Source organism: Notolepis coatsorum, assembly GCF_963971535.1.
Source record: "Notolepis coatsorum genome assembly, chromosome: 3".
Classification (NCBI taxonomy): Eukaryota; Metazoa; Chordata; class Actinopteri; order Aulopiformes; family Paralepididae; genus Notolepis; species Notolepis coatsorum.
Genome location: NC_140167.1, coordinates 14,504,673 through 14,528,809, shown reverse-complemented (window position 1 = coordinate 14,528,809; position 24,137 = coordinate 14,504,673). Strand labels below are relative to the sequence as shown.

General features: G+C 46.1%; 2 protein-coding genes across 2 annotated transcripts in view; both read right to left on the bottom strand.

Annotated features, from left to right (window-relative positions):
* Positions 1–586: 586 nt before the first annotated feature.
* On the bottom strand, positions 587–3,120 carry kcnk3b (potassium channel, subfamily K, member 3b; the record flags this gene model as incomplete). Its single annotated transcript, XM_084309712.1, has 2 exons — positions 587–1,536; positions 2,835–3,120. 2 exons carry the CDS (start codon positions 3,118–3,120, stop codon positions 587–589), a joined length of 1,236 nt encoding a protein of 411 aa, XP_084165838.1.
* A 5,897-nt stretch (positions 3,121–9,017) lies between these two features.
* The window catches only part of ezra (ezrin a), a gene marked incomplete at its 3' end in the record, with an annotated part of 18,057 nt that continues 2,937 nt past the window's right edge, over positions 9,018–24,137 (bottom strand). Inside the window, exons 4-10 of the mRNA XM_084309604.1 lie at positions 23,426–23,522; positions 23,079–23,242; positions 16,714–16,844; positions 12,837–12,997; positions 11,659–11,751; positions 10,700–10,972; positions 9,018–9,182 (exon numbers count right to left, since the gene is read on the bottom strand). Coding sequence (XP_084165730.1) covers positions 9,018–9,182; positions 10,700–10,972; positions 11,659–11,751; positions 12,837–12,997; positions 16,714–16,844; positions 23,079–23,242; positions 23,426–23,522 — 1,084 coding nt within the window. The remainder of the gene's footprint in view (positions 9,183–10,699; positions 10,973–11,658; positions 11,752–12,836; positions 12,998–16,713; positions 16,845–23,078; positions 23,243–23,425; positions 23,523–24,137) is intronic.

Below are 24,137 nucleotides of genomic sequence, written 5' to 3'. Positions count from 1 at the left end.
ATGGAATACATTACGGCCAGTTTCTCCTCTATTCAAGTGTGCAAAGAAGAGTTGTACATAAATGTGACTGCTCCCATTATGTAAAACTATAGTATTCCTGTATGCCCCCCCCCCATACAACAAAATGCTATAATATTACTGTAGTATTTCTATGGTAACACCACAGGAATACTACAATGATTCATCTTAATGGCTATAATATTTAACTAGAGAAATATCACATGTTGAATCACTACAGTATTTCTGTTGTAAATCTATAGTGTGTGAAGAACATGATAGGAATACTATACATTTTACTGTAATTCATTTTCACATGGGCTCATTTTGTGTGTGCAGTGCAGTGCAACATGACAGATCAGTCTCCTGGACGTGGATAGCCTCCAGTGAGTCCTATAGTTGAAGACCCCCACCACCTAGGACAGACTTCCCAAGGTCTCTCCATGGAACCAGCTCCATAGACCTCGACGTATATATGTCCGCAAATATACTGAGAGGCTGTGTTCGTTATAGGCACCGAGTTCTGTGTGAAGCCTAATATATATGTAACACTCAGTCCTTCAAGTCAGAGAGAACAACCAGTGCGAGTTTAGACCGAGCTTCGCCTCTTGAACATCCTCCTGAACGGAGACAGAAGGTGTAGGCCGGTTGCTATGGAGCTTATGCTGCTCGCGCACTGGTGTGGGCCGCACACGCACCCCGCGGAGCCCGGCTCGATGTAGTGCGGAGAGAGGAGGCCGCTCCGGCTCTGCAGCGTGTAGGCATCCGAGAAGGACAGGTCCCGGGGCGTGATGGTGGGGATGGTGGAGGACGACTGCATCTTCTCCCTGCTGCTGCTGCCGCTGTTGCTGCTGTACCAAAGGCAGGAGCACATTGTCTGAAAGTGCAGCACCTCGGTGTAGGCACCCTTTTTAAAGTTTTTAGCCTTTGCGCTTTTCTCCCCCCCCGCCACGTGGGTCGACGCCGAAACCGGGACCAGACGAGCCGACTCTTGCTGCTGCCCCCCGCCGCCGGAGGAGGAGGAGAGCAGCAGCCGGGCTTTCTGCTCCGCGTCGCGCCGCTCGTCCTCGCTGTTCATGGTGAGGAAGCGCAGCACCACCAGGTTCAGGAAGGCCCCGATCACCGTCAGGCCCGTCAGGATGTAGACGAAGCAGAAGGCCACGTAGCGCGGGTTGTTCTGCAGCGCGTGGTCCTTCTGCAGCGCCACGTAGTCCCCGAAGCCGATGGTGGTGAGCGTGATGAAGCAGTAGTAGTAGGCGTGGAGGAAGCTCCAGCCCTCGTAGTTGGAGAAGGCCACGGCGCCCACGCACAGGGTGCTCGTGCAGGAGAAGAAGCCCACCGTCACCATGTTGGCCATGGAGACGTGCGTTTGACGCATGCCCAGGCACTTCTTGGCGCGGTGCAGCAGGTACCTGACAAAGGTGTTGATCCTCTCCCCGAGGCTCTGGAACATGACCAGCGTGAGCGGGATCCCCAGGAGGGCGTAGAACATGCAGAACACCTTGCCCGAGTCGGTGCTGGGCGCCGCGTGGCCGTAGCCTGCATGGAAAGAAGTCCCAATATACTCATACATCATCATCAGACAGCCACTATATGGATAATTAGATGACATTAGATGATTAGTGATTTTATTTAACACTGGAGTTAAACAGGTCTGTATTCCATTGTATTATAAATTCAGAATATATAGTTTAATTTCTCTACATATCTACAGATACAATTAATCAAGAATGTATGTATGGATATACCTCACATAATGGTAAAAAAAAATCATCAATCAATCAAATTATTTAGCATACTTCAATTGTGTTGGGGTGTCTGCAGCCCCGAGCCTTCAGATGCTCGCAAAGGGCCGTGAAACTGAAACTGAAACTGAAAAACAGTGAAACCCCGGACATTTCGATGAATTAATAAACCCCCCCCGGACGCCCCGGACAGGGCGTGAAAAGAGGACATGTCCGGGCAAAAGAGGACGTTTGGTCAGCCCTACCTGTGCTTTTGTTATGTAAAAACGGTGGCCGCGCCGAGCCGGTACTTAGTTACAACGAATGGGAACAGCGGATTTTTGTGTGCGTGACTGCGCGTACACGCGCGAACATTTCCGTGCGCGATTGCGCGTACTTCAGCCTCAGTGAGTGAGGTATCACAGCGTGATACCGAGTGATACGAGCACTGCAAGCCTGCGGTGTCTCATTTATCACTCTTTGGTTATCTCAACAAGATAAGATGTTTGAATACAGTTGAAAATATCACAATTATTCCCGAGGACAATCCACTAAAAAGCAATTATGTCATTACTGGCAGCTTTCTCTCTCAAGTCTCAACAGACACCTACTATTACTGCCAGTGGATTTTCACATGATTCACTAATGATGACGAGAAAATATCTACAACATTCACACCGCCTTTCAATAGTGTGTGAGTCACCAGCCCTTTGTCTTGTACAGTGTGTCCCAATGCTGTCAGCATTGAAACAGTAAAGAAGAATTGATTGATTGATTTAAAATGTTATTAACAGATTGAAGAATGGGTACAATACAGTACAGCTCAATACACATAATTGTTAAGGGGATGCAGACCAGAGAAAGACTTTCGTCTTGTTTACATCATGGTCCCCCATTTTCAATTCATCATATAAGAACACGAATGTCCTTGTCCTTGTTTGGTTAACTTATTGGTCTAATAATCCCCAAATGTCCGAAATGCATGCAGGCTATTCTCGTTTTATTCTATTCTGTAGCCTCTAATAGTTTTCAACTCACCAGTGGGTGGAAATCATCTTATTGTTGATTTACTATAGTCTTAGTGTGTAAGTGTGACTATCGGCTGTTGCTTACCTATTGTCGTGATCACAGTGATCGCGAAATAAAACGACCCGGCGAATCTCCACTGCACGCCGGCTTTGTGGGGTTTCATGTGTATAACCACCAGCTCCAGCTCTTCAAAGTTCGCCCTGCTCAAGTTGTATTTGCGCATGAGTTCATATTTCCTGGCGTCGAGCTTTCTCTTTTGACTTTTCTCCGGTTTCGACTCCAAGGTGTCAAACACGGCCGCGCCGACCACCAGGTAGGTGAGAATGCTGATGATGAGGGCGAGGGTCCGCGCGTTCTGCCTCTTCATCATGGTAATAATAATAAAGGCGCTCGAAAGTTTGTTTTCAGGCAGTTAAGGACGAAATTAAACTTCTGCCTCTCGACAGAACAAGGTTCTCGGCAGAACAAGGATCCGACACTCCTGGGGGGGGGGGGGGGGGGATTTAGGAAGAAACGCACATTGATTGGGAGCTGTTCTTTCAGCACCACCCCCACATCACAGTTGGGTGCATCTCTGTATTTAGACTATTTGTCACCATCATTAAATTTAGATGCCGCAGGAAAGTAACGGGGAAATCCCACAACGATGCATATGGATTTAATTAATATCTTATAAAGTCAAATCATATTTGACTATCACAGTCTAATTTCTAAAGGTATAAAGAAACGTTGATTTACATATTGTAGCCACAGCCTACTTCATTAAGGTGTCAGTCAGTCGGTCGGTCACGTGACCATTCCCTAAAGCCAAGAAGCCTGAATAAACATAATCTAAAAACTTCAAGAGCAGCCATAACGCTGAATAGACTGCCGTTTTCAGCCTCCGGCAAGCATTTCTTAACGTTTTCAAATAGTATTTAGTGGCCTATCATGTATGCTCCCATTCAGATACAATATTTACTCTCCACTTGTCCAAACACACAAGGTCTCCAAGCTTCAGAAGTTGTCTAGCAACATAATTTGCCAAGCCTCATGTTCCTAAGTAAATATTTATAGAGCACATCCCGCTTCACAACACCTTGACCATTGGGCGGCTAGGTGGTGCAGTGGGCAAGGCGCTCACCACCAATGCAGGAGACGCTGGGTTCGAGCCCAGCTCTCCGCATTGCTATCAGCTTGGCTGGTCGTTCATACTAATACAATTGGCAGTGTTAGGGGCAGTGGTGCAGTCGTAATATGGGAACTGGTAACACGCCACGCGCACGCACATTGGCAGTATTAGGGGGTGGGAAGCTGATGGGTGGGGATCGGACGTTGTGGACAGCGACTCCTACAGGTTGGTTGGTGCGCCTGCGCAGCAGAATCAGGAAGCGACAGGGGCGGCGTGCTCTCCAAACGCAGACCCCCGACGCTGAGAGATCGCGCTGTGCAAGTGAAAAGATGCAACTGCTGCTTCCTCGAGTACCGGAGGGGACGCGTCTATGCCAAATACAACGCAGTTCGGTTTCCGGGTTCCTCTGATTGGCCACGATGCCCACGTGACCCCGCGCTAGCACGCCCCCTTATCCACGCCTGCCGCTACGCCGCGCCAAGCTCCTCTGTGTGTTGCAGCGCATGACAAACCAATTACATAATCCAACATATGTGTAAAGAAACAACATATTCCAGTTAACGGTATATTTTTTTAATGATTCGTTACGGCGTAGTCAATACTTCCATGCGTATAAATTGAGGAAGCGAGAACACACAGGTTTGATTGATTGAATTGATTGATTGAAAAGTTTATTAACAGATTGCAGAATGGGTACAGTACAGTACAGCTCAATACATACAATTGTTAAGGGGATGCAGACCAGAGAAAGACTTTCGTCTTGTTTACATCAGGGTTCTCCATTTTCAATTCATCATAACATATATGACATACATGACATACAGACAGTACTGCTACATCTATACATTTATGACACATCAGATTTGCAAATACAGTACTGTTTGTGATACAAAAAGTGTCCAGAAAAAGAGTGTATATACATTTGACGTAGAAACTGTACATTGGGGGAGGTTGGGTGGGTGGGGTGGGGTGGGTGGGGGCTGTACATTGGAGGTGGGGGGGGTTGGGTAGGGGGGGGGGACACACTGTACACTGTACATTGGAATACTGACAAAGCCATACTTGGTCATTTACTGTACAACTGGGTTAGGACATTTGTAGGGGCCAGTGTTGAATTGCAGTCTCCCGTAGGTGTTCTTTGAGAGTGTTTTTGAGAGTGGGTAGTGATTCACATTCCTTTACAGCTTTGGGTAGGGCGTTCCACATTGATGTGGCATAATTGCGAAACGTGTTTAGTCCCTTGTTTGAGCCGAATCTGGGTTTAACATGATTTGTGGAGCTCCCTCTGGTGTTGTGATCGTGGTATTCACTGACCTTTGGGAAGAATTTTGACATGATGGGTACCTTGGTTGTGTAGTGTATCTTGTAGACCAGGCCCATTGCAAGTTGCTGTACTCTGTCGTCTACTCTAAGCCATCCTAGGTTGTCAAAGTGGGCAGGGGTGAGGTGGGTTCTAGGAGTCAGGTCAAGCAGTAGTCTGACTAGCTTGTTTTGAGATGTTTGTAATTTGTTTTTTAGTGCCTTTGAGGTGCTTTGGTACCATGAGGTGCAAGCATAGTCGTAGTACCCTTGAATGAGTGCTCCTGCCAGTCTTCAGGGTATTCTTGTTTACCAGAGAGGAGATCCGGTACAAGAATCGAGTTCGTTGATTGACTTTTTTTTTATTACATTGGATGCCATTTTGTCACAGGAAAGATTAGCCTCTAGGATGGAACCCAGGTAGGTAATTTCATCTTTCCTTGTGACAATATTGTCACCCACTGTAACCGAGAAGCCGTCGGTCTTGCTGAGTTTGTTATTTTAACCGAAGAGAATGGACTCTGTTTTGCCCATGTGTAATGATAGTTTGTTGTCGGCGAGCCATATGCAGATTTTGCCTAGTTCCGAGCTGAGGGCTTTTTCAACCTGTAACTTGTTCTTGTCAGAGACCAGCAGGGCTGAGTCGTCCGCAAACAGGAACAAGTTGCAGTCACAAGCTGACGACATGTCATTTGCATAAATTAGGAATAGTAGCGGTCCTAGTATGCTTCCTTGTGGAACACCACAGCTCACTGTGAGGGGGGGGGATAGGGTACCGTTTACCTCCACCATCTGTTCTCTCCCCTCCAGGTAGGATTGTATCCAGCTCACTGATAGACTATCAAAACCAATTGCTTTTAGCTTGTCAATCAGAACGGTGTGATTGACAGTGTCGAAGGCCTTTTGTAGGTCCAGCATGACCATGCCGCAGTATTTGCCCGCGTCCACCTCTTGTTTGATGTGGTCGTTCAAATAGAGAAGGCATGTGTCAGTGGAGTGGGATGTTCTGAAGATTTTTTTCCGCAAGGTACTTTTCGACCTCTGCCGCGCGCTGCAACACACAGAGGAGCTTGGCGCGGCGTAGCAGCAGGCGTGGATAAGGGGGCGTGCTAGCGCGGGGTCACGTGGTCGTCGTGGCCAATCAGAGGAACCCGGAAACCGAACTGCGTTGTATTTGGCATAGACGCGGAGGGGACATGTGATGTAAGGCTTAGTCCACATTGCAGCCGGCTTGTGGGAGGCATGGCCTAACAGCGTTCGAGACAGGGGAGGGTAGAATTGGACGATACGAAATTGGGATGGGAAGGGGCGGCTACGTGGCGTAGTGGGCAAGGCGCTCGCCACGAATGACGAAGACGCTGGGCTTGCCTGTTCGAGCCCAGCGCTCCACATTGCTTTCAGTTTAGCTGGTCGTTCATACTAATACACATTGGCCATATTAGGGGGTGGGAAACTGATGGGTGGGGATCGGGCGTTGTGGACAGCGACTCTTACAGGTCGGTTGGTGCGCCTGCGCAGTAGAATCAGGAAGTGTCGGGGGCAGCGTGAGCCTCCCACGCGTTACTCCTCGCCACTGAGAGATCGAGCTGCGCAGGTGAAAAGATGCGACTGCTGTTACCTCAAGTACCGGAGGGGACTTGTGCTATGTATGACTTAGTCCACATTGCAGCCGGCTTGTGGGAGGCAAGAAACAGCGTTCGTGACAGGGGAGGGTTGAATTGGATGATACGAAATTGGGATGGGAGAAAAATATAGAAAATGGGAGAAAAAGTGGATAAAAAAAAAACCGAAATTGGGATGGGAGAAAAATAGAAAAATGGGAGAAAAAGTAGAAGAAAAAAAAACTTGACCATTCAACTTCGAATTCAATTGTTTTATCAAGCCATTCAACGAGATCAGAACGAGACACGTAAGAGAACAAATATGATTGTACCTTTATTTTACAGTATGAAAGATGACACTATTGATGAGATTATACATTACACAACATCTGCTCTTTTCATGCCATCAAGGACCAATGATATCGTTTGCCTGAATAAAAAAAGAAAACTACAACAGATAATATAGTTGTGTTTTTGATGCCTCAGAAATGATTACAGGTGAAATAATATCATAGGTTTGGTCATATAGATTCACTGCCTCTGTGAGGGATTGAGGAGAGGAACCAAGTGCAGGACATAGGTATAGGAGGCAGATGACGGAGGAAAACCCAACACTGGGTATTTATTGCAGGCAGGCAGAGTATAGGATACAAGGAGACTAAGACTGGGGAAACACGGTTAAGAAGACAAAGACTGACTAAACGTGCACTAACATACACGGGAATAATGACAGATGTGACACAGCTGTGGAAAACACTGGGGACACCTGCCGGACCTGGGAGAGAAACAAGAGGGAGGAGAGGGAGACTGGTACAGGAAGTCACAACCGTGACTTAACCCTTCTGCCCCCTTAGTGACTATTTTGTGTTTTTTGCCTATTATGTATTTGTGTTTCTGTGTACAACGATGGCTGTGTTGATTATTATGTCATGAAATTGGGTAAGATTTGTCATCTTTGATATATATTCAATATATAAAAGGATCATCATTAGAATACCTCTAAAAAAAGTTAAACACTTTAGCCTGGCAAAAACCTTGGTGTTTTTTTTCTTCCCATTAGGGTTAGGGTTAGGGTTAGGGTTACCCAGACAGAAAGATTAGGAGAAGGTAAAATCTCATCCCTGTGCCCGTGCCCACCCCAACACTTGCTCAACAGTCCCCTAACCTAACCCTAACCCCAACCCTAACCCTAACCCTACAAACGGAAATATTTGGAATCTTTGATAGATATGTTGAGTTAGGTTCATAGTGGTATTCATAAAAAAAAGAATTGGAACGAAATATTACAAATTAAGTTTTTTATGACCTTGAACGTGATGCAATCTTTTCAGGCACAAGGGTTAAATGGCATCGAATCAAAGAGTTACAGATTCAAACTTTTAAAATCATGAAGCCCCACTATGTTCAAAACTATTTGAGGAATATGAGCACATTAAACATTCAATTCTGTTGAGTGTTTAGAATTCTGAGCACAGCATAATATACTACAAATGGACCACTTCAATTTGGCAGCTAAATGAAACTGCAAAGCAAAATTGCAATAAAAACTAGTTATTTTAATCCGTTAACCTAGATACTATATATCACTTTCTTCTACAATATGCCTAAAGATCAGTAGCCTATACTGGCTTTGTTCATGCATCAAGAACAATTGAATCCTTGAGACAAAGAACCGTTGAACCGTTATTTATGGCTTTCAAGTGAAGAACGTTTTCAAACTTAATGATCTAAATATGCTAAGTAGGAGTGTTGTGTACATCTATTAGTTAAGGAAAGTAGAGGTCGAGTAATTCTGGTGTGACGCGTCACATTCTTACTCAAAGCTATTTGGATCGACTTTACATCCGCAAATACACGGCTGTCCAAAATGGACGTATGGGCTTTTCCATCTCAATGGTTCAATTGACAATGACAAGAAAATCAGTACTGTTATTGTTTTTCAAAACGATATAAACGCGATCGTGAGTCCATCTTTGGTGGGACAACAGTGCTGGACAGGAGATGTTTGAGCACAAAAAAAAAGAAAGAAAGAAATCCAGTGCTAAATTTCACGAAGACCTTCCTATATAAGAAGAAGTCACGGCGGCACTATTTAGCTCGTTTGTTCTTATCTCCCTCTGTGGTCCGCATGAGTCACTGAGACGAAGAGTGGCCAAAATGACTCCACGCTTCACTGCGGATAACGAGTGCCAAATAGTGCCCCCGCAAGATCACAAGAGCGACCGAGAGATCTCAAGAAGATCTCCCCCGGATCTTCTACAAGGCCTCGAACTCGTCGACCCTCTGCTTGGTGTTGCCCTGGCGGATCTGTCGCAGGGTCTTGTACTTGTCGCGCCCGACGCGAATGTTCTCCGTGTGCAGCAGGTCGTTCTGGGTCTTCTTACTGTCATCTCGGGCCTCTGCCAGCTCCGAGCTCAGGGCCTGTGGTGCAGAATCATTCAATTAGTGGGACAGGAACGTGCTTTTCACTTTCTCTGACTCTACCGATGGTAGAATGAAGTAATATCATAGGCTTGGCCATATACTGTAGATTCACCGCCTCTGTGATGGATTGAGGACCCAAGTGCAGGACAAAGGTATAGGAGGCAGATGACAACAACCCAACACTGGTATCTATTGTTGTTATATCTTATCTTATCTTATCTTATCTTATTGCAGGCAGGCAGAGTATAGGAGACAGGGAGACTACGGGAGATAAAACTAACACTGGGGAAACACAGGTGAGACAAATACTGACTAAACATGACTAATATACACAGGGGAATAATCACAGATGTGACCCAGCTGGGGAAACAGAAAAGTGCCTATCACTTGGCAGTGAAGGTTTGGACGGAAATTGGGATTTTGGTTACCTGCCAGCTGCCAGTTGTATAACTGTTGTCAAATCTATTCAATCTTTATTAGCCCAGGTTCTGGGTAGTGATGACAATTTAGGTTCTATTGTAGTCTGAGAAATGCCAAGCGCGGGCTGGCGAGCTAGTGAAACGTCCTTCCTCACTGACAACTTTCTACACCTGCATATCAAAGAAGTGTTTGGTGTTCTGACGAGATCCCCTGAGCTAATTAAGTGTCGAAGTTGTCATCTCAGGCAACAGTTCAAGATCGACATATTGAGATAATTTAAATTCGGGCCCAAAGGCACTACACTGAATGAGGAGGCAATCTACGCTCCACACTGTAAAACACTTTGAGTGAAGAAGCGTCGTTCATTAATTAATTAATTAATTCATTGGTAGCCATTGTGCAAGCCTCTATGTTGCCATGGTATTACAGGATTGGAAGTGATTTTCCTTCTGAAATAGCTCCACTAAGTGGGCCTTAAAGGTTCCCTGTAGTTTTAGGAGAGACATTTTAAACTGAGAGAAGTGATAATTGAGTAGAAAAAAAAACGTTATTCAGAAAGCTACCTGAAAAGTTACTGTTTCACTGTTGCTTACAATGGCAGAACCAGAAATGTTGTTTACAAACATATTCATTATTTATGACTACTGAAGAAGTGCACTTTTCTTCTAGGCTTATGGTTGGTGCCTCAAAATGATTTAGTTTTGATTTATTTTGACGTAAGACAATTCTAAGAATTACAGTAAATACAGTATGTTTTATAAACTAATTGCTGTCCTCTGTAAACATAACATGTCTGATACATTGTTGTCTGTCGCTACGTTTGTACTCCACTTAAAATTGACACGTCTATGTAGTTTGTCATATTGTTATTGGTCGTCACGTTTTGTATTGCTTATCTGTCTGAGACCAAGGACCATAATGGAAATGAGTCTTGACTTTTTTGTGTCTCATCCTTGATGTTTTCTTCAATCTTGATTTTTTTTTAAATGCCAAAATAAAATAAAATCAATAAGCAAATTCCTCTCTCCAAACGTGCATGGTGCACCTTTAACCCGGTACGTCTGTGTCTGCTGCTGCAAGCGGTCAAGCCTCACCAACAGTTGCTTCTGAAGGTCCTTGTTCTTCTCGGCCTCCGTGAGGCGCTCCTCCTCCTGGCGGTGGTCCTCGATGCCCTGCGACTGCAGCTCCGCGCTGTGGGTGCTGTCCTCCTCGTTCTGCTCGTGGTCGCTCCCGCTGTCCGAGGAGGAGGAGGAGGAAGAGGAGGAGTGGGAGTGGGAGGAGGCGGGGGCGGCGGGGGCCGGGGAAGAGGTCATCACCATCTGGAGCTCCTCCTTGGTCTTCAGAAGGTTCTCCTCCACCTCCATAGCCTGGGGGGGGGGGGGGGACGTGTCGGATCCGGTTATATTGCTCTGGTATCAGTTGGTTAATCAATAATGACAAATAATAATAATAATTAATAATACATAATACGTGCTTTTCAAAACCCAAATACGCTGACAGGAAGCAAAACAAATGAACAGAGAAACAAAGAACCACAGGGGAAAAGCAACAGGATGAATACGCAGGACATACAACCACGGGTTGGAGAGGGAGAGAAAGTAGGGAAGGGAAGGGAAGGGGAGGTGGTAGGTTGGAGGAGGGTGGTTATGGGATATGATCTGAGGAGTTATCGTGTGTTGACCCTAGGCAAAAGATTATTTGGGGGGGCCCTTCTGTTTTTACCTCAAAAACGGATCTCTGCACCGTTCGGTTTAAATTATGGCTCGACACCGATTATGTGTTTGGCATGACGATTAGCGTTTTTTGCCTCGATTGGCTGACTGACCTCCTACGACAAATGAAATAAGAGGGCCTTGATTAAATAATTCCACTACTAATTCAAGCAGTCATACTGGGGGAGATATATCAAAAATCAATCAATCACTCATAATAAAACATTCAACCAAAACATTGGTTGGGGGCCCTAATTAAGGAAAGCGGGGGCCCTAAGGCCTGCCTCGTGGGCAGGACGGCCCCGCCTGTGCGACCCCCTGATGAACCGCGGGCCACTCACCTTGTGCTGCCACGTGTCGGCCTCCTCCTCCTTCTCCCTCTTGGCCTCCTCCAGCAGGGCGATCTTGGCAGTGTACTCGGCCAACTCTGCTGCCTGGGGGAGAGAGAGCAGGGGCCGCGTTGTGGCGAAGACTAACCATGGCACCCGTTAGCTTAGCTACCTGCTTCGTCATGTACTCGTGTCTCTAACTAAGGGGCTACATCCAGGCCAGTGAAGTTGCAATTATTATTATTAATTCGTTTTAACATGTCCAGGGGCGACAGTGGCTCGGGAGGTAGAGCAGTCGTCTGGTAATCCGGAGGTTCCCGGTTCGATTCCCGCTCCTCCCCAGGCAGCGTGTCAAAGTGTCCTTGAGCAAGACACTTAACCCCCTAACTGCTCCCGACGAGCAGGTTGGCCCCTTACATGGTCGCCCCCGCCGTTGGTGTGGGAATGTGTGAGTGAATGGGTCAAATGTGAGGAACAAATTGTAAAGCACTTTGGATAAAAGCACTAAGCACTATATAAATGCACCATTTACCATTTGTCTGTTGACCTACATTTGTGTTTTCCGTGGGTATAGGGAACAGATAATGGGTATAGATGAGCACCTTGTTCTAGGCAGCACATCACCCCCACCCTCCCTCATACACCTTCACTGGCTTCCCGTAAAATCTCGAGTCACCTTCAAGATCCTCCTGCTCTCACATATAAATCCCTACACACCACCGCCCCTCAATACCTATCCGACCTTCTCCGCACCTACACCCCCTCCTGGGAATCTCCGCTCCTCTGACACAGGCTTACTCACCATCCCACAAGGCAGGTTGCAGACCATTGGGGACAGGGCTTTTTTAGTGTCGCTGCCCCCACACCCTTTGGAACTCCCTCCCTCCCCATGGACATCCGAACTCTCTCGCCCACTTTAAAAACCCGCTGAAAACCCACCTCTTCACCCCACCCAGGCATATGGTCTCTGATGCTCCTGTTCACTCTGTTCTATTTAGTTTTGTTCTGTTGTTTTGTTTGCTCCGTTTTGTTTTTGTAATTTGTTTCTCAGTTTAGGCCACCATTATCCCTCTGCCCCTTTTTTGTAAAGCGCCTTGGGTATGTGAAAGGTGCTATATGAATCCAAGCCATTATTATTATTATTATTATTATAGATGTATGTACACGTGAACCACCGTTGTCTTACTCACCAGATGTTCCTGGCTCCTGATCTGGTCCTCAGCCTGTCTCAGCAGCTCCTCCTTAGCTATCATGGCCTCCATCCTCTCGGTCTCCAGGCGCGCCGCCTCCGCCTCCACCCGCCTGCGCTCCTCCTCCAGCCTGATGGCCTTCTCCAGCTGCTCCTGCAGTTCTAATGGACCGGGTCACACACGGAGAGAAAGACACATGTATCAGTTCTCCTTACGTGAGATATGGTACACAAAGGAGGGGTTTACGCTTGGAACACGCTGCCTTACTGCGTCTCGCTGCGTCAACTGAAGTCCCCTGCTGTGTGCGCGTGTCTTTTTATGCACATTAGTTTGCACCGTGCTCACTTAGCATTAGTTTGTACCGTGCTCACTTAGCATTAGTTTGCACCGTGCTCACTTAGCCTTCGTTTGTACCGCGCTCACTTAGCATTAGTTTGTACCGTGCTCACTTAGCATTAGTTTGTACCGTGCTCACTTAGCCTTCGTTTGTACCGTGCTCACTTAGCCTTCGTTTGTACCGCGCTCACTTAGCATTAGTTTGTACCGTGCTCACTTAGCATTAGTTTGTACCGTGCTCACTTAGCCTTCGTTTGTACCGCGCTCACTTAGCATTAGTTTGTACCGTGCTCACTTAGCATTAGTTTGCACCGTGCTCACTTAGCATTAGTTTGTACCGCGCTCACTTAGCATTAGTTTGTACCGTGCTCACTTAGCATTAGTTTGCACCGTGCTCACTTAGCATTAGTTTGCACCGTGCTCACTTAGCATTAGTTTGTACCGTGCTCACTTAGCATTAGTTTGTACCGTGCTCACTTAGCATTAGTTTGTACCGTGCTCACTTAGCCTTCGTTTGTACCGCGCTCACTTAGCATTAGTTTGTACCGTGCTCACTTAGCATTAGTTTGCACCGTGCTCACTTAGCATTAGTTTGCACCGTGCTCACTTAGCATTAGTTTGTACCGTGCTCACTTAGCATTAGTTTGTACCGTGCTCACTTAGCATTAGTTTGTACCGCGCTCACTTAGCATTAGTTTGTACCGTGCTCACTTAGCATTAGTTTGTACCGTGCTCACTTAGCATTAGTTTGTACCGTGCTCACTTAGCATTAGTTTGTACCGTGCTCACTTAGCCTTCGTTTGTACCGTGCTCACTTAGCCTTCGTTTGTACCGCGCTCACTTAGCATTAGTTTGTACCGTGCTCACTTAGCATTAGTTTGTACCGTGCTCACTTAGCCTTCGTTTGTACCGCGCTCACTTAGCATTAGTTTGTACCGTGCTCACTTAGCATTAGTTTGCACCGTGCTCACTTAGCATTAGTTTGTACCGCGCTCACTTAGCATTAGTTTGTATCGTGCTCACTTAGCATTAGTTTGCACCGTGCTCACTTAGCATTAGTTTGCACCGTGCTCACTTAGCATTAGTTTGTACCGTGCTCACTTAGCATTAGTTTGTACCGTGCTCACTTAGCCTTCGTTTGTACCGCGCTCACTTAGCATTAGTTTGTACCGTGCTCACTTAGCATTAGTTTGCACCGTGCTCACTTAGCATTAGTTTGCACCGTGCTCACTTAGCATTAGTTTGTACCGTGCTCAGTTAGCATTAGTTTGTACCGTGCTCACTTAGCATTAGTTTGTACCGCGCTCACTTAGCATTAGTTTGTACCGTGCTCACTTAGCATTAGTTTGTACCGTGCTCACTTAGCATTAGTTTGTACCGTGCTCACTTAGCATTAGTTTGTACCGTGCTCACTTAGCATTAGTTTGTACCGTGCTCACTTAGCATTAGTTTGTACCGTGCTCACTTAGCATTAGTTTGTACCGTGCTCACTTAGCATGTGTTTGTACCGTGCTCACTTAGCATTAGTTTGTACCGTGCTCACTTAGCCTTCGTTTGTACCGTGCTCACTTAGCCTTCGTTTGTACCGCGCTCACTTAGCATTAGTTTGTACCGTGCTCACTTAGCCTTCGTTTGTACCGTGCTCACTTAGCCTTCGTTTGTACCGCGCTCACTTAGCATTAGTTTGTACCGTGCTCACTTAGCATTAGTTTGTACCGTGCTCACTTAGCCTTCGTTTGTACCGCGCTCACTTAGCATTAGTTTGTACCGTGCTCACTTAGCATTAGTTTGCACCGTGCTCACTTAGCATTAGTTTGTACCGCGCTCACTTAGCATTAGTTTGTACCGTGCTCACTTAGCATTAGTTTGCACCGTGCTCACTTAGCATTAGTTTGCACCGTGCTCACTTAGCATTAGTTTGTACCGTGCTCACTTAGCATTAGTTTGTACCGTGCTCACTTAGCCTTCGTTTGTACCGCGCTCACTTAGCATTAGTTTGTACCGCGCTCACTTAGCATTAGTTTGTACCGTGCTCACTTAGCATTAGTTTGTACCGTGCTCACTTAGCCTTCGTTTGTACCGTGCTCACTTAGCCTTCGTTTGTACCGCGCTCACTTAGCATTAGTTTGTACCGTGCTCACTTAGCATTAGTTTGCACCGTGCTCACTTAGCATTAGTTTGTACCGCGCTCACTTAGCATTAGTTTGTACCGTGCTCACTTAGCATTAGTTTGCACCGTGCTCACTTAGCATTAGTTTGCACCGTGCTCACTTAGCATTAGTTTGTACCGTGCTCACTTAGCATTAGTTTGTACCGTGCTCACTTAGCCTTCGTTTGTACCGTGCTCACTTAGCCTTCGTTTGTACCGCGCTCACTTAGCATTAGTTTGTACCGTGCTCACTTAGCCTTCGTTTGTACCGTGCTCACTTAGCCTTCGTTTGTACCGCGCTCACTTAGCATTAGTTTGTACCGTGCTCACTTAGCATTAGTTTGCACCGTGCTCACTTAGCATTAGTTTGTACCGCGCTCACTTAGCATTAGTTTGTACCGTGCTCACTTAGCATTAGTTTGCACCGTGCTCACTTAGCATTAGTTTGCACCGTGCTCACTTAGCATTAGTTTGTACCGTGCTCACTTAGCATTAGTTTGTACCGTGCTCACTTAGCCTTCGTTTGTACCGCGCTCACTTAGCATTAGTTTGTACCGTGCTCACTTAGCATTAGTTTGCACCGTGCTCACTTAGCATTAGTTTGCACCGTGCTCACTTAGCATTAGTTTGTACCGTGCTCAGTTAGCATTAGTTTGTACCGTGCTCACTTAGCATTAGTTTGTACCGCGCTCACTTAGCATTAGTTTGTACCGTGCTCACTTAGCATTAGTTTGTACCGTGCTCACTTAGCATTAGTTTGTACCGTGCTCACTTAGCATTAGTTTGTACCGTGCTCACTTAGCATTAGTTTGTACCGTGCTCACTTAGCATTAGTTTGTACCGTGCTCACTTAGCATTAGTTTGTACCGTGCTCACTTAGCATTAGTTTGTACCGTGCTCACTTAGCATGTGTTTGTACCGTGCTCACTTAGCATTAGTTTGTACCGTGCTCACTTAGCATTAGTTTGTACCGTGCTCACTTAGCATTTTAATAAATCTTCCCGCGGCTTACAACTTTTTCATTTGAATTTCAGACTCAGGAAACATCTCTCTCTCTGGACCAGTAGAGGGCGGCCCTACATTATCTGCTTGAGTTTTGAAGTCTGTGTTGCACCCCCCCCCCCCCTCTCTCTCTGTGTCTCTCATTCTCTCTCTCTCCCCCCTCTCACTCTCTCACCCCTCTCTCTCTCCCCTCTCTCACCCCTCTCTCTCTCTCACTTCTTTCTCTCTCCCCCCTCTCTCTCTCTCTCTCTCTCTCTCTCACCACTCACTCTCTCTCTCACCTCTCTCTCTCCCCCCTCTCTCTCTCTCACCACTCACTCACTCTCTCTCTCTCACCCCTCTCTCTCTCACACCTCTCTCTCACCCCCCCTCTCTCTCTCTCTCTCTCACCCTTCTCCGCTCTCTTGGTCGTCTCCTCAAACTGGTACAGCCTGGTCATCAGGTCCTGCTTCTCTCTCTCCATGTCGTCCTTCTCCTTCTCGATGGCCTCCCTCTTCTTCTTCTCGCTCTCCAGCTGAGCCCTGCAGGAACAGATGGAGACAGCCTGTTGGGAGTGTTGTGTGCGTGTGGGTGTGTGTGTGTGTGTGTGTGTGTGTGTGTGTGTGTGTGTGTGTGTGTGTGTGTGTGTGTGTGTGTGTGTGTGTGTGTGTGTGTGTGTGTGTGTGTGTGTGTGTGTGTGTGTGTGTGTGTGTGTGTGTGTGTGTGTGTGTGTGTGTGTGTGTGTGTGTGTGTGTGTGTGTGTGTGTGTGTGTGTGTGTGTGTGTGTGTGTGTGTGTGTGTGTGTGTGTGTGTGTGTGTGTGTGAGGTATCAGAGGCTACTCATGACACCCCATTTACACCTGGTAGAAACACGCCATCTGTATTCTAGATATTTAGTTTGGTTTAGTTTATTTAACATTTTCTTCACAAGGTGTGTATATAGAAATTTCAAGAATAAAAAAAAAAATTGCAAAGTGTATTACACACAATTCTTATAGCGCTCTGCTGCATCAGTGTTTCCCCATACCTCCACACAGTAGGTTACGTATGGAACAGTACAATATATATACAGTGGATTTTGATTCAGAATATCTTTGGCTTTGTGCAATATTGTAATAGATTTACAAATTTTTTATTTGACGTGTGTCTTGCGCTTTCCAACAGAGCCTTTGATCTACAGTATTACCCCATCCTATCTCCACATCAAAGGCCAAGTAGCCTTTGATGTCTACTGATGTCACTCTTTCTATCCCAAAACTGAACACTGTGATCATCCACAGCCTTGATTTTCTGTCCGAATGGCTGGGATCTTGGTCACAATGTGAGTCAGACCACCACCGGCAGTGGAAAGGAGACAAATAGAATCAGAACTAACAAACAAATAACAATATAATAGTATAAATAAATTAGGGCTGTCAAAATTAATGCTTTAACTTGAGATTAATTTAAATTATTTAAAGCATTAAAATAATGAATAATAATAATGGATTGGATTTATATAGCGCTATTCGTGACACCCCAGTGACCCCAGAGCGCTTACAGCAGGGGTCTCAAACTCGCGGCCCGCGGGCCAATTGCGACCCGTGGGATGATATTTTGCGGTCCCCTACTTGACATCAAAGTTTAGTGTTAGTGCGGCCCGCACACAACTTGTTCCCGAGTCGTTGCGCGAGTTAGAATGCGGCCCTCGCAGGAATGGGAGTGGCTGGATCTGCGCTGACATGGCTGACATCATACCTCAATGACCGCTCCTACCAAGTGTCATGGAGAGGGACTCTGTCGGCCACCCGCCCCCTCCGGACGGGTGTCCCCCAGGGCTCGGTCCTAGGACCCCTTCTCTTCTCCCTCTACACTAAATCACTGGGTAACATTATCACGTCTCATGGCTTCTCATATCATTGTTATGCCGATGATACTCAACTCTTCCTCTCCTTCCCTCCCTCAGATATCCACGTCTCTGAGCGGATCTCGGCCTGTCTGTCCGACATCTCCGCCTGGATGACGACCAACCACCTCAAACTGAGCCTAAGCAAAACAGAATTGCTCCACCTGCCGGCCAAATCCTCCCCCCTGACCGACCTCTCCATCACAGTCGAGAATGCAGCTGTGACCGCGTCGCCGACCGCCAAGAACCTTGGTGTTGTCCTCGACGACCAGTTGAACTTCTCTGCTCACATCGCAGCGACAACCAGAACCTGCAGATTCCTCCTGAGCAACGTCAGAAGGATACGCCCCTTCCTGACAAAAGAAGCCACCCAACTCCTCGTCCAATCAACAGTCATCTCCCGCCTCGACTACTGCAACGCACTGCTAGCTGGCCTCCCGGCCACTGCCACCAAGCCTCTTCAACTCATTCAAAATGCAGCGGCCCGCCTGATCTCAAACCTACCGAAGTCCGCCCATGTCACCCCACTTCTTAGGGACCTGCACTGGCTCCCCATTGCTGCACGTATCCGCTTCAAGGCCCTCGACCTAGCATACCGTGCGGCAAAGGGAACCGCTCCCGCCTACCTCCGGTCAATGGTCTCTAACTACACACCCTCAAGACCCCTACGCTCTGCATCTTCTGGCCGCCTCAGATCTACTCCTATCCAAGCTCCCGGAGGGTCATCAAAGAGAAGCCGCCTATTCTCAGTCCTTGCCCCACAATGGTGGAATGAACTACCCATCCCAGTTAGGACAGCCGAATCCCGTCCAATCTTTCGCCGTCGACTAAAGACTCACTTCTTCAACCATTATCTGAAATGATAAAAAAATAAAAATAAAAAAATAAAAATAAAAAAAATCTAACCCCGACTAACCTTAATGTCATGCACTTGTCCTAATAAACTAACCTACACTGTAACTGAGGGGTACTTCTGGCCATCCAGTACATGATATAAATATGATGAACACTTTCCCACCTGATGAAACGAAGTCCACACAAATGTACAAATCGAATATTTAATATAGCAAAAGGTATATACAACGTTCACTTGTTTACACTTATGATTTGAAATGCACTTGTATGGCAAATGAGTATTCGTAGGTAAATCAACATTGAATGTCCAATCTCTGGTTACGCAGGGAGTAAGTATACAACCCGGTTCTCTAGGAAACTATAGCGATGGTACTTAAATGATTATAGCTGGATACACTAAGGGGGGGGGGGGTCCCGCTGGTTGTAAGACAGTAGGAGGGGGGGGTTAGAGAAGCCGCTGGCGGTATCCCATCTGGCCGACGATTTCTTGGGAGAATTCAAAGTCTTGAACACGGTGCCCACAGAACCTCGGTCCGCAGACGAATACAGCTGGACCCTCTGGTGGACGGTAGCTGCCGGTCCACAACGGAGAGACGTGAGGCGACCTCACTGGTGTAGAGCGCCGTCTCACCTGGAGTCCTCTCCGGGGGGTAGTTCCAACACTCCGCAATGTTGGCCGTTATCCATGGAATAATCAAAGCACCCAAAGCATAATCCAAGCCGTGGAAGGCTCGCCGTCGTCCGGGTAGAGTAATCCAATATACAGGTCCAGTCGCCCTGGCCCGGAGCTCCTCGGATGCAAGCACCACTAGTGGTCTGCCCAGCCTGGTTAAGACTCCAGATAACGTCAGGAACGATGGGGGTACTGATAACTTTAGAACTCTAACCGAACGATGCACCATACATAAATAGACTATTATTAGCTTAATAGAATACGTCCAACTCGACGGTATAGTGCCAAACTATGACTATTCAACTATTAATCCACACGATATCTCAATGCCTATTCTGAGGCCAAGTAGGCCTTACTGCACCACACGTGCGTCGTGGGTGAGGCTTCGCGTCTGTTACTCGGTTGGAGGGTAAAAGAACTGGACTAAAAGAAAGTTCTACTTTACTTGCGCCATATATATATGCGCTGTGAACAAATAGTACCATTCGTATTTCGCCAGACGTATTCCTACGCGGAACCGGGGCTTGCCACGACATGTTGGGCGGCACGATTGAACTTGAACCTAGGGGTATGGCTGCTGGCGCCAGGTTCTCGTCCAATGGTAGAATGAAACTATTATGGGCTGTTTAGTAGACTAAAGGGATATTCAGTGCATATTGTACAAGGAATATACAGGGGATATCAAACGATATACAAATACTATTTAAATATATATATATATAAATATATATATTCGGTTTAATCTGATCCTTCACAACATACACTGTAACACGCAACACTTTGATGAACATTGTTACTCAGCTGATAGAGTTATACCCTTCTTGCTGTCTTGTCACACAGAACTTGTAAGTCGCTTTGGATAAAAGCGTCAGCTAAATGACTAAATGTAAATGTGAATGTAGAAGTTTTATTTATTTTATCACTTGTAGGCTATCATAGCGCAGGCTCATGACAGCAACGTTACGTTAGTGACTTGGTTGAAACGTGATTCCGGAGTGATACCAAGTAAAGTGGAAGGCAAATGCATCCTCGCTATCTCCTCTGCGAACAGTGCTCTCTGTCCGGCTGCACTGCCACTGTCTGTGTGTCTGTGTCTGTGTACGGGTCTGGTCCAATCACATTCAGCGTCCCGTCAGAGTTTCCCCCCCCCCACCCACAGTCTGCGAATCAGAGGCAGAGTAGGGCGGGTCTTCACGGAATGCGTGTCGTCTCTTTCAGTCCGAGTCAGAGCAGAGAGTTGACAGCGCATCTACAGTAGCCTCGCTCCCAGTTTTTGTTAAGCGGAGTGCGTTGCGGTGGCGATTGAATGGAACTCGGTTGACTCAGATCATCTTTAGCCTCGTAGGTATATTTATTTCTCAGGCGGGGCGAAATGCGGTCGTGGTGCCGCTATATATATATCAACAACAATCAATAACAAATAATAGACCGGAACAGGAATGCGAAGGAGACGTCAGTGACGTCACGTACTGGACATACTACATCGCCCTCTGTAGAACACAAATGAGTAAGGGCGCACATAATAATAATACATTTAACAGTTTTATCTCCGTGAGATAAATGTAGCTAGTTTCGCCAGCAGGCAGGCAGCAGAAAAATATGGGATCTTCAAAGATGGCCAGTAAAAGAAAAGTCGACTGCAATTCAAAGGTGAATGGACTGAAAAATAATTATGCATTCATCCTGAGTCCAGCACCAAACCAATGTGACTAATATGCCAAGAAACGGTAGCTCTTCATGTGAAGAGTGGCAATTTGAAACGCCACTACGAAACAAAACACAGTTATTTTGATGCAACCTTCCCTCAAAATTCAGTGCTAAGAACCACACAAATAAATGGAATGAAATCATCATATCAAGCTGTAAGCAGAATTATTGTTAAATCTGTCACAACGAGAAAAAGCAACCATGGGTGGCATGGGTGTTGGCTAAACACAAGAAGCCATTCTCTCTCTCTGATGCATACATAATGAAATAATGTATGACTGAAGTGATGGAGACCATGTTTGAAGGCAAACAAAAGCAAATCCCCCTCAGATCGCACAGCAACCAGAATAACTGAAATACTGGCTGGTGATTTGATTAAACAGCTTTTGTGATAGAATAAAAAAAGATGCACAGTGCATTTCCATAGCTGCATGTGGATGAGTCCACTGACACCACTGAGAAGCCTATGTTCTGAAGAACCGTTCATGTTCTGAAATGTTATTGCTAAATATTGAGAAGATTGGATCAGTTGTACTTTTTTTTTGAATACTTGAAACTCTTTTTTTGTGGAATATTTGATGCGGCCCAGCCTCACCCAGACTCTACCTCCAGCGGCCCCCAGGTAAATGAGTTTGAGACCCCTGGCTTACAGAGTCCATTATTTGTTCATACACAGTCATACAGGTGGTGGTAAGCTACAATTGCAGCCAGAGCTGCCCTGAGGCAGACTCACGGAAGCGTGGCGAATAATCATCGCCTACGGCCCCTCCGACCACCACCAACATTCATTCACATGCATACGAGGCAAGTAGGTTAAGTGTCTTGCCCAAGGACACAACGGCAGTGGGATGGACATGGGCTTGAGCGGGATTCGAACCACCAACCCTTCGATCATTGGACGACCCGCTCTACCCCTGAGCCATGCCACCCCATAAATAAATTAATCTAGATTAATCTATGGAGTGAAAAATGGGTTGTTTTTATTTCTGTTAGTGCCGCGGATATAAGAAAGAGGTCTAGTCAATGTTGATGGTTTTGTTGAACATTTGTATTTCACAGGAGAGAAACTGTATTCAAAGAAAGCTATTAAAATAGTCTTTGAATCTAAATATACTTTATTTGTGTTGATTTTACATTAATTCAATGATTTTACTCAAGTACATCTCTGTTACAAGCTTCGGTCTCAAGTAGAAAAATGCTATTTTTAATCTAGATTAATTACAGAAAAGTGTGAGATTAATTAGTTCTCTGTTCTCTCCTCACCCCTCCACTTGTTCTCTCCTCACCGCTCCATCTGTTCTCTCCTCACCCCTCCACCTGTTCTCTCCTCTCCTCACCCCTCCATCTGTTCTCTCCTCTCCATCTGTTCTCTCCTCACCCCTCCACCTGTTCTCTCCTCTCCTCACCCCTCCATCTGTTCTCTCCTCTCCTCTCCATCTGTTCTCTCCTCTCCTCACCCCTCCATCTGTTCTCTCCTATCCTCTCCATCTGTTCTCTCCTCACCCCTCCACCTGTTCTCTCCTCACCTCTCCACCTGTTCTCTCCTCACCTCTCCATCTGTTTCTGGTGCTTCTCTCTGTTCTCTCCTCACCTCTCCATCCGTTTCTGGTGCTTCTCTCTGTTCTCTCCTCTCCTCTCCATCTGTTCTCTCCTCACCTCTCCATCTGTTTCAGGTGCTTCTCCTCCTTGGCCTGCGTCTTCATCTGCTGCACCTCGATGGTGTCACTCTTGCGCCGGCGCATGTACAGCTCGTGGTTCCCCATGCACAGCTGCAGGATACGCTTGTTGACGCGCAGGCGGGGGGCGTAGAATAAGAAGTCCTATTCAAAAAAGATTAAAAGAAATATATATATAAATTAATTTGTGCTAAGCAGGTTAGCTTTCTATTGAACGCACAGGGAGGAAATTGGTATCCATCTTCTTGTCTGACTCTGGAGGAGACTTTTATGGGCTTCGGATACTACTAATTGAAAGAAATAACATATATATTTTTTAGTACTTACGGGAGATTTCTTATCTATGGGCTTGATGATGAATTTCTTGTCGTTGAAAGAAACATTCTTGATTTCACTCCAGGGAAATCCAATTTTTGGAGTCAGCCTGAAAGATGGATCAATAAATCAAGCATTATTTATATAATATAGTCATAGTGTTTCATACAAAGTTGTTGTGGTGCAATGTGCTTTGCAAACATCAACATTAGGTATGTAAAAAGAAGTAACAAGATCAGTGACAATATATAAAATGTTAAATATGATTGAAAGATGAAACATTTATTAAAAGAGGGAAATAGGAAGATAAAATAAAAAGGGGGGGGGGCAGTGTCAGAAATAGTCAGCATCTTATAAATCATTTGGAGGGGATTCTATTGCCTATTTTTTGTAACTGTATATTGTAGCAAATTCAGCAGAATTAGGTCAATGACCTCACGAAAACAACGGCCATGCGGTCAAACGTGTCTGCATAGTTGACAGGAGGTGGCAGGTCGTAGGGGTCAATGACTGAGAGAGGTTTGACACTCATCCTGTTTGCATAGATATTCTAGGAGTAGGAGTACTGTGATCAGGTCACATGAGATTAGAATCAAATCAGCATAGAACTTCGCCACTTAAACTAGTCTCAAATCAGCTAACCTTGCACGGCAGCTGGCTGTCACGCTTCAAGTTATGCACTTGTGGCCAAACCGCAACGGTTCAGACCAATGAACGTCCTTTG